This window comes from Cannabis sativa, chromosome 9 (assembly GCF_029168945.1).
Source record: "Cannabis sativa cultivar Pink pepper isolate KNU-18-1 chromosome 9, ASM2916894v1, whole genome shotgun sequence".
Taxonomy (NCBI): Eukaryota; Viridiplantae; Streptophyta; class Magnoliopsida; order Rosales; family Cannabaceae; genus Cannabis; species Cannabis sativa.
The window spans coordinates 4,120,340-4,131,565 of record NC_083609.1 but is presented as its reverse complement, the minus strand read 5'-3'; the positions used below and the strand labels follow the sequence as shown (position 1 = coordinate 4,131,565).

The 11,226-nt window shown below is 33.3% G+C and overlaps 2 protein-coding genes across 3 annotated transcripts; both read right to left on the bottom strand.

The window, feature by feature from the left end:
- Positions 1-2,806: 2,806 nt before the first annotated feature.
- LOC133031107 (protein AGENET DOMAIN (AGD)-CONTAINING P1-like) lies at positions 2,807-3,534 on the bottom strand. Of its 2 annotated transcripts, none has more exons than XM_061104428.1 (2): positions 2,971-3,534; positions 2,807-2,855 (listed from the first exon to the last, which is right to left on the bottom strand). In XM_061104428.1, exons 1-2 carry the CDS (start codon positions 3,390-3,392, stop codon positions 2,828-2,830), a joined length of 450 nt encoding a protein of 149 aa, XP_060960411.1. In that variant the 5' UTR covers positions 3,393-3,534; the 3' UTR covers positions 2,807-2,827. The 2 variants fall into 2 exon arrangements, with proteins under 2 accessions (XP_060960411.1, XP_060960412.1); XM_061104429.1 differs by having other exon boundaries at positions 2,807-2,849.
- Positions 3,535-5,777: 2,243 nt separating this feature from the next.
- Positions 5,778-10,929, bottom strand: LOC133031053 (mitogen-activated protein kinase kinase 9-like). The gene is made up of 3 exons (XM_061104276.1): positions 9,793-10,929; positions 6,363-6,487; positions 5,778-6,043 (listed from the first exon to the last, which is right to left on the bottom strand). Exons 1-3 carry the CDS (start codon positions 10,773-10,775, stop codon positions 5,778-5,780), a joined length of 1,374 nt encoding a protein of 457 aa, XP_060960259.1. The 5' UTR covers positions 10,776-10,929.
- Between the last annotated feature and the right edge of the window lie 297 nt (positions 10,930-11,226).

The window sequence follows — 11,226 nt, the reverse complement described above, 5'->3', positions numbered from 1 at the left end:
TAAAACAAATTAAAAACTTAAATCAAAGACAAATTCCAAACTTACACAAATCCAAATTACACTATTTAAAATTACAAAAATAAACATAGTGCAAATAATTTACCAGCAACATTAAAGAATTCACAAACATAATATACAGCATAATATACAACAAATTAGCAAAATTAAAGAATTTACAAACATAATATACAACAAACAAGCTCCTGCCTTGGCCCTAGCATTCTCTTGCCAAAGCGAAAATATGTATCACACAAATAAAATTCCACCTTTGATTGGGAAGTTTGAACTCAAGACCACTCTATTAAAATGCAATTGTAAAGACCTGAAAAAAAAAAAAAACTCCAGAATAATATACAATCCCAGAAAAAGAAAAATCAAAATATTATAAAAAAAAAATGGGTTTCTTAGGTCGGCTCTTCGGTCATCGACGAGAAACGCATAAATGACGAGATGGAGAGATGACAACTGATTAACTATAGACGACGACTGATTACCTGCACTGGAGAGACGAATCGGAGACGACGACCGGTCGAATAGAGTTTCGGGAGATGGGGAACGAATGGACTTATTCGATAGAGAAAATGATGGAAACTCCAAGGTATATGCTGCGAAGCATGAACAAAGAGAATAAGAAACCACCATTGCCTCTTTACTTAGAGAAATCAGTCATTACCATTGAATGGTCACCAGCTGCGCAAGAAGAAGAAAGAGCAGCGATGAGATGGGGGAAGAAAGAGAAAAGGCGTATTTTTTAGCACCTCTTTTTTAGCATAATGATAATAGGGTTTCAAGGGAGAGAACCCATTAATTATTTTTTATTTTTTATTTATTTATTATTTATTTATCAATTACATAACAGTTGTATTTTTTTTTGTATTTTTTTTAATTTATAATTATGATATAGTGACGCGCCAGGTGGGTCGGGATATACTTCACCAATCGTGCCTAGCGCGTCACTATATGCTAGCATTTTTTAAATAAATAAAAATTAGAAAATTTTGAGTTTTACTCTTTAGTGACTCTCTATATTTTTAGTGACACACATTATATGAGACTAACACTGAACATATAGAGTCTAATTGTGCATGTCACTGAAAATCACTCCTAACTCTTTAGTGACCCGCACTTTTGTGCGTGTCACTAAATCGTGTCACTAAAAGGCTAAATTGTAGTAGTGCACTAATGTGGGTGTCAGGAAAAGTAATATATAGTGACTCTTAGTATGTGTCACTTAATCCTTTTAGACTCTCTCAAAGCGCGTCACTGTAGACTTTTAGAATCTCAAATTGTGAGACTCTAAACACAATAGCCACACTCTTAGCGTGTCACTATATCTATTTTTATTTTTTTAAAAATTAATTTCCCCAATAAGACCACACTAACAGAGTGTCACTATATCATATTTTTCTTTTAAAAAAATTACATAATATATCAAATTTATTTTAAATATCCCCAAATTTATTTTAGTTCTATTTTCATTTTTAATAAAAAAAATTAAATTTAGAACAACAAAACAAAATACTGTGTATATTAACAATTAAAACGAACAAAATAAATGTGTATTTGTTTTCTTATAATTAATTGTACCTAAAAAAAAAGTACATAAGGTATGAAAAAACTTGAATACAAATTTTAATAATTTGAATCCATTATACAGATTAATCATATACCCACAAACCCAGAAATTTACAAACTTTTAACCCAAAACAACAAAAAAAAAACACACCAATGAGTGTAACAAACCTAGAAATCTAACAAAAAAGAATACACTGGGTTTATTCATAAAAGTTTAAGACATAAATCAACTCAGAAAATTACAAACTAAAATTTAACAGAAAAATGAAAAGGAAATCAAATTCTTCATGAACGCCGATATCTAACGATCGAGCTTCAAACGCAACCAAACACTAAGCTTGACACCATGAACACCGAGAGGTAATACGAGCATCAAACTCCATCTTCGTCGACCAAGAACTCGGACAATAAGCAGAGAGAGAGAGAGAGAGAGAGAGAGAAATAGATAAATGAGCAAGAACAGAGGTGAACCTTTGGTTTCTAGGTTAGAACTCTCACATCTTCACTAGCCAGTCGGTGTTCTAGGCGAGGCGGAGAGACCGATCAACCCAAAATCTGTTACCCATGACCATCGTTCCAAAATCGGCGAGACCCACCTGGAAAGATAAGTCGTCCACTGGTCGATGACGTTCTTCCATCTGGGTTGGGAAATCGGGGCCAAGCTCACCGTCTGTGTAGAAGACGATTCCCTTGCGCACCGTCTGTGTAGAAGACGTTCCTCTTGAGCCGTCTGTTGGCATGAGAGAGAAGGGGTTGTTTAATAGACTTTGACAATTTTAGGGTTTCAATAACCGGCCTTTTAGCTTCTAAAAAAGAATCCTTTTATTTATATTACTTTTAATACTTTTAATTTTTTTTTGCAAAATAAAAAAACATTATTTTAACTTTTGATTGAACCGAGAGAGAGAAGTAATCTTTATAAATTGATTTTTTTTCAATATTCTTTGTGTATAACGTCGCTCCATGTAAGACTGGAAAAATTATCCCAGTCGCACGTGGAGTGACGTGCAAACTAATTAATTTTTCACAAATAATTAAATAATTAAATAACTTTTAGTGACACTTCATATGTTTTAGAGTCATACACTTTGGGACATAAAGTTAAATATTTAGTGTTGAATAATGGGTGTCACTAAAAATTATCTCTATACATTTAGTGACTCTCACCTTTAAGCGTGTCACTAAAGAGTGTCACTAAAGGCTATATTTGTAGTAGTGGAGAAAAAAGTGATTGGGTTCAGACTTCTCTGCATTAGTGTTGCTGAACTATATACCTGTTTCTGCATTCAAACATTCATGTTTTCAGTATTACTAAACAAAGTCAAAGCCAATGATTATCATCATAAACGCAGAAAAGTTATAAAAAATTAAAGTAACATATACATGTATATATACCTGAGTATGAATGGTATGAGAAGCAGGAGGAATAGACCACTTTCCTTTAATCCAGTCTCGATGAGGCCGCAAATATGAGAAGATGAGAATGTAATCTCTTCCCTTGTGTGTTTGAAGTATACATTATAACTCGAGAAAGGTAAAACCTTTGAAATTTCACCCTCCCACCAGCCATCATTGTACCATGCATCCACTTTCTCTGAAAACTTAAATTTGTCTTCTGGTGGAACCAAAGGAGGCTCAGGCCTAATATGTCTTCGCTCTGCTTTTTCTCTCAATGGTTGGGAAACTTCATCTTTGGTTACGAGGTCTTTGTATTCGACCCAAAAGTTGTCATCAGCTAAAGACTCAATTATTTTAGCCTTGAACCATGAACCCTCGTAGCCTTTTCTCATCGTTGCTGACTTCCACAACAGCCCCATTTTTAAATATTTCCTCCTTCACAATCAGTAGTTTGGACCTCTCCAATGAGTTCCATGTAAATTGGGGTACCCTTGATTTTCATACTTTTCTCCTTGACCTTCAATGGAAACTTGTGAATTGGGATCTTGGATTTCATACATCTCTCCCTGACCTCGGAGCTCCTCTGAACAAAGAGACACAAATGAATATTCAACAATAACAGAAAAGGACACAACAGCATATAATTCAATAAATCAATATTGGGTGCACAAGAGAAAACGCATCACCACCCTTTAATAAAGAGACCCTGGTGAATATTCAACAAATATATAACATTTAAAGTAGAAAAGGCAACCATACAATAAGAAAAACACATAAATATTAGATTCAGCTCTTTCCAGCTCAATTTGAGTGCTGATTTGATCATTCCTTGCTTACCTGAAACATCAGAAACCACACCTTCCTCATTTCTTTTAAATGGAAAATCATTTTCATTAAAAATCACATCTCTACTAGTTACAATTTTATTGGTTTCAAGTGAATAGAGTCTATAACTTTTTACTCCATTTGGATAGCCTAGAAATATACATTTAATTGATATTTTCTCAAGTTTGTCTTGTACATTGTGTGCATATATATGCTGTACAACCAAAAATTTTCAAGTGTGACAGAGATGGTGGCTTACCAGACCACAGTTCTTCAGGATTTTTCAACTCTATTTTTCTGTTTGGACTTCTGTTAATTAGATAACAAGCGGTATATAGAGGTTCTCCCCAAAAATATTTCTTTAATTTTGATTCTATGAATAAACATATAACTTTATTAAGCAATGTTCTATTCATTCGTTCAGCTATACCATTTTGTTGTGGTGTTTTAATTACAGTTTTATGTCTTTGGATTCCAAATTTTAAATACAATTCAGTGAACTCGTCATTAACAAATTCTAAGCCATTGTCAGTTCTTAATACTTTGATTTTAGAATTAGTTTGGTTTTCTACAAGAGTTTTCCAATTTTTAAATTCTTCAAGACAATCATTCTTGTGTCTTAACAAAAACACCCAAACTTTCTTGCTAAAATCATCTATAATGGATAGAAAATATTGTTTACCTCCTTGAGTTTTCACCCTGCTTGCTCCCCACAGATCAGCACGAATGTATTCTAGAACTGATTTTGCTCTGTAATTGCTAGTTGAGAACTTAATCCGTTGTTGCTTTCCCTGCACACAAATTTCACAAAATGGTAAGTTAGAATGAGTATAGTTATGCAATAGGCCATGTTTCGATAATTCCACTAAACCTTGTTCACCAATGTGGCCTAATCTAGCATGCCATAGTTTAGATTCTGAGTTGCACTTGTCAACAGCAGCAGCATGTGCTGGTGTGACAGTCTTTCCATCAAGATAATAAAGACCATGTCTCTTAATTCCCTTAAGCATTAGCAATGACCCTTTAGTGATCTTTATTACTCCTTTGCTTGTCTTGTAATCATATCCTTCATCATCTAAAGTTCCCAAAGAAATAAGATTTCTTTTCAGATCTGGAATATGCCTAACTTTGTGTACAGTTTTGAAAGTCCCATTAAAACTTTTAATGACAATAGATCCAATTCCAATTACACTGCATCTGTGATCATTCCCCATTACAACACTACCACCATCTATGGTTTTGAAATCCATGAACCAGTCCCTATTTGGACTCCTGTGATATGTGCACCCACTGTCCATGATCCAATCTTGATCCTTGAGACAAGAACTGGTGCAGACATCACCATCTGTTGAACTTTCAAGCTTAGTTTCAGAATGGGAAATGGTAAGAACATCTCCATCAGAATCTTCAATTACTGCATTAGAATCATTGTTGCTGTCCTCATATTCTTTATCCTTCTTTTTCTTTCTTTTGTCTCTTAAGTCCCAACAGTTTCTAATCAAGTGTCCAACTTTGCCACAATGATGACACTTCCTTGTTTCCCTAGGTCTTGATTTTGATCTCGAATTAGTCCTAGAGTTACCTCTGAATTTTGAGTTGCCTCTTCTAGGTATTCTGCCTCAAACCATAAGTGCATAATCAGTTCTTGATTCTTGCTTAGCAGCTTTCTGTCAATTCAACTCAGCATCCCTTGATCTGAGTGTACTAATTACATCATTTAAGGTTAAAGTATCCCTGCTGTACATGATAACTGTTCTCATTTCTTTGAACTGATCTGGCAAAGCATTGAGCAAGATCACTGCTTGATCTTCTTCTTTTATAGTTTCACCCATATTAGTAAGAGCCAACACAATCTTGTTAAGTTCATCAAGATTCTGATCCAATGTAACAGTAGCATTCATCTTAAACCCATAAAACTTTCCTTTCAAGAAAATCTTGGTTGCAGTAGATCGAGCCATGTACAATTGATTGAGTTTACTCTAAATTCCAAGAGCTAACTTCTCACTAATCACCTGCCTAAGTACATTGTCTGCAAGGTTCATGACAATGGCGGATCTAGCTTGCTTCATAACAGTATCCGATTCCTTCTTCTTTGATTCATCCATGTCCTTCTTCTTGACATCATCAGCACCAAGATCTTCATCTAATGCTGAATCTAGCTTCTGGTAGGTAAATATGGCCAACATCTTTTCTTTCCACAAACTGAAATCACCCGTACCATCGAATCTTTCCAAATCGAACCTAGCTGATGATGAACCAATTGCGTATTATCACACGATTTGAGTTTCAGAAGTTCTTGAATTCTTCCTGGAGCTCTGATACCACTATTGTAATCTAACAACACAAACTCAAACCAATTAATGAACAAATAATCAACAATTAAATAATCAATCAAACCAGAAACTAAAGCAAGATAAATAAGCAATGAAAAACAAGAGAAAACACAAGGTTTATCCTGGTTCGGATCTCAAGTTTGAGTCCTACTCCAGCTCTCCCCCAAGGAGATTTATCCACTATGAATCAGTAATTACAAGCTTCAATTATAGTGCAATGCACTCAAGAACAATCCCAGTCATAATTGACTCTACAACACTCAAAAAACCAGAGCAACTTAGTCAACATGAACTTGATCTTCTTGCAGCATTCCAAAACAACTCTCCCTGTTTTTCCCTCGATTTCTTGCCTTGCTCTGAATACAATCAAGAATTTCTTATATAGTTGATAGTAGCTGACATGTCCAGCACTTAACAACTTAAGACAAGTTAGTTATTAACCAACTAACCGACTTCCTAAATAGGAAAGATCTTAACTGAAATTAACTGAATATCCAACTGTTTTGCAGATAAAACCGGTTAGTTTAGAGTGGATTATTTACCACATTCATAAACAAAGGAACCCTTTTTGTTATTGTTTAAACTTTGTGATTAGTTTTGTCTGTAGCTACTATATATAAGACCAGATTCAATTAAAGTTAAATCAATGGTATCTGATGACTTATGTACTGTTCTTCTCTATCATACTTCCATCAAAATAATTGATATTATCATAATCTTATTCATAGCCAATAAAATCTACCCAATATAGTATAGTATAGTATTAGTTTAGATCACATCATTAAAAGAAAGAAATTCTATATGTTGGCATCTATGGTTTATGAAATTTGGCTTGTGAGAAATGATATTTTGTGGAATCAAGGGTTTTTAACACCGGAAGTAAGTGCAGTTGATTAAAGAAAGTGCAAAAAAATAGAATTATGAGTCATTGGCCTTTAAAAGTGAGCCAAATCAATAGTGACTGGTATAAAGGATTATAATAAAACTATATGATTGATGTAATTGGGAGTATTTCAGGTCTTAATTAAATAGGTGTTGTAGCTTTTAATTATTTTGAGGTAATACAAAATTTTTGATTCACAAAAAAAAATAATAATAAGATTATCTGTTATTATCTATGTTCATTTTATTGAGTTATAAATTTTCTATTTATCATATAATTTAATGTTTTAGAGTTATTAATAGATGGTTTGATTGTAGTCGAAATTTTTTTAAAAAAAAGTTATGAAAAAATATAAATTTTGATTGTTAAAAATTTTACTAGCGCTTAAATGTATCGTGAATGCCACCTTTACTGACGCTTTATATCCGTTGGAACTTATACGAGTGCTTGAGCGTCGGTAAAGGCAAAAGCGGGAAAGACCCCACCTTAGGCCAACATAAAAGAGTTTTTGAGTAAGAGACTCTAACTCTATTCTGGTGCCAAATTTGAGTAAGAGAAACAACTCAACTCGAATATCTAATGAGATGAGATAGGTAGCTCAAAACTCATATAGCTAGGGAAGTCATGAGTCTCCACTTTACGTTTTAAACTCCATACTGGAGGTACATAGTTCAAGATGAAAAGAAGTTGTGCCCAAACATGATGCTCAAGCAACTTTGACCCACATGACCAAACATGTTACTCAAGACCAACACCAAGGCAAAATGAGAGCTAGAGATCCTCATTGATGCGGTTGTCACCGCTCCAACGGTCATGAGCATACATTTGTGAAAACAAGTACGTAGGAGAGGTGAGAAAACTAACATGAGTGAGGGGAGTGTTATGCCAAGGTGATCACTTCAACCCATGTATAGGAAGTTGATCACGTCGGCCCAAATAGATCAAGGGTGTCTCGAGAGGTATGAAAAAGGTCGGCCCTAGGCATAGGCGGCTAAGCCCGTGTCTAGGGCCCACACTTTCCGGGAGACCAAAATAAAAAAAATATATATATATTAGGCTTTTATTTAAGTAAAATTTAAGTCTATTATAATCAACAAATATTCATAACTTAGTTGGTTGATGTGGATGGTATAATGTTCAAGGTCATGGGTTCAAATCCCATAACACTATTTTTTTGATATATTTTTTAGGGCCCCAAAATTTAATTCGTCTTGGGCCCATATAGTTTTAGGGTCGGCCCTGGGTATGACACCCTAAAAGCTATTTTCTTAAGTTATATGAGACTCGATACTTAATTACACCAATAATAGTATAACACTGAAAAAAGTGTTACACATCAGTAGTGTCTTTTAGTAATTCTTATTTACACACCATCATATATAAGAAAAATTAATATTATAATGTATAACATTCATTATGAGTGCACAGTAAAATCATTCTAACAAATCTTTATTATTTGATACAGAAGATTGGTACTTATTGTTGGAGTAAAATTTGGATGGGAGTTGTAATTAATTTGGGTGGAGGCTTTATATAAAACTTGTAATTAATTAATTGGATGGTATAGTTGAGTTATAATTATTTTGTGATTAATACAGTTATAGAGTTTCAAAAAAAAAATTGGGTTGGAGTTTAAAAAATAGAATTAATAATGGTGAATATTTGAATTAATAAAACATATAGTAAATTGATAATTAAAAAGAAAACCAACTTGTCCCATTAAAAAAAATGTTGATTCTTCTCATTATTAATTTATATGGCTCAGAAAAAAAAAAAAAAAAAAAAAGAATGCACATATTTGCACATAGTAAAAATGAAAATATATTTTCATATTTTTAATTTTAAAAAAATATATATGTAGTATTTCATTTAGTTTCTCTTTTATACTTGTTTATAAGATACAGTTATATTTTTATTGATAATTATTTTGCTAATATAATTCATTTTAATGTATATGATTTTATTTATTTATCTAGAAAATAAATATATATTAAATTATTTTTGAAAAAAAATATTTGAATTATATTTCTTTAGTAATCTTGAGACATTGTTAGATTTTTATTGTATAATTTCTTATCGATGTGATAAAATCATATAATCATAGATTTACAAAATTAATTTGTAAATTTATGTATTTATAATTATACGCGTATGACTTATTCTAAGAAATGAATTAAGTTCATAATTGTTGAACTTGAACTTGAAGTTTATAGAACTTGAAGTTCAATGTCATATAATATATATGGGTTGAAACAAATATTGAAATGCAACTTAATACTTTTAAATTGCTTTCTTGATTATTATTATGAAATGCAACTTAATTGTCCAACTTAATACTTCTGCCAACCATTTCATAATAATAATAATAATCAAAACACAAAATGTATCAAAGAGCGAGAGATTAAAATAATAATAATAATAAAATTAATACATATAAAATTGACATAATTTTTTTAAGAGGAGTTTTACGTTTCTCATAAAAGTATTAAATAGTAATATTAAAAATAATCAAAAATACAAGATGTAATTGATTTTATGAAAGTTGCTACTTACATAATTGAAATTTTGTTTGAGGGTATACAAAAATGAAATTATATATATAAAAAATCATAACAAAAAATATTCTATACAATATCAATTTCGTTAATGTTAGATCCCAATTAAAATGTACTCATTAATCTGAATTCCTCCAACTATTTTTACAACTACAATATTAAAAAAAAAAACAGTATGAATTTTCGAATATGATTCTCTCCATTGGGGTCAGGTTAGATTTACGGTTCTTCGATTGTAGAATCTTTACAGATAAACGGGTGAGACAACAACTTCGACACAGACCATCTTTTACTTGATTCCTTCTGCAAACAACAGTGAAGGAAGCTCCTAAACTCATCCGAAACGCCTTCTGGGAAACTCGGCAGCTCACTGAAACATACAACGCACATCAAAGTAGGCCAATCAGGTGTCTGACCTGGCAGAAATAGAGGAAAATGACCCATATAAAGCTCCATTAGGGTGAGACCCAAACTCCAAATATCTCCAGCGTAACCGTTGTAATTTTGGCCATAAGTCAGCGAATCCAACCTCTCCGGACTCATGTAAGCGCACGTTCCAATATAGGAATTGCAAGTATCCAAAGTAGGGCCGAGGATTTTGCTTACCCCGAAATCGGCGATCTTAACTTCCATTTTGGAATTCACTAAGAGATTGGCTGGTTTGATATCACGATGAATAATTTTGTGGGAGTGAAGGTAGTGAAGACCGTTGAGGACTTTCTTTGCTATGTCAGCAACTTTAGATTCAGAGAAAGCTCCTTCGGATTTGAGAACATTCTCTAAGGAACCTGAATCCATATACTCCATGACTATACCAAACTCTCCCGATGAATTTTGGAAGATGCTGTGGCATTTGACCACGTGAGGTGAGTCCGTACGGCGGAGGATCTCCATCTCGCTGTTGAGCTGGCAGCGGAAATTTGAATCGGAATTGTCGTGGAGTATTTTCAAAGCGTAGATTTCTGAGGTTTCCTTGTGGCGGACTTTGTAGACTGTTCCGCCATTGCCGCTTCCGAGAACTTGAATCTTGTCGAGATCGGCGGCTGAGATAGGCGCGGAGGAAGATGACCAGTTGAATTGGGTGGGGGCAGCAGTACTGGAAGTGGGAGGTAGTGGGAGAGAGATGCGAGGTGGCCGAACATGGGAGAGTTTCGTTGAGGGAAGGTGGAGATTGAGATGAGTACGTCCTCTTCGTACGACAGGCATGTTATTTATATATAGGGTTTGATTGGATTATTGTTTTGAAGGTGGTATTGGGGTTGAGTGAGTGAGTGAGTTGAGTGTGAGTGAATGGGTTTTGGGGTTTACAACAATGATCAGAGCTAATTAAAGTTTAAGTTGATAATAATTAATAGGAATAGTGAATAGGTTTTGGGGTTTATATATATATATATGGATTAGGGCGGGTGGGACCATTCGAAATTCTTAATTTTCCAGCTGATATAGGAAATATTTATGTTTATGTCCTATTACTATTAGAAATTTAGAATTACTTATTATATATGAACTAAACTACGTCGTTTATCTCTAACAATACGTACGTACAAATAGTCAAATCTTGATTGATATTATATTATACATATAAAGATATTATACTTTCTTGATATTACACTTTCTTGAATTTCAAAATAATATATCTTTATTTCAGATAAAAGAA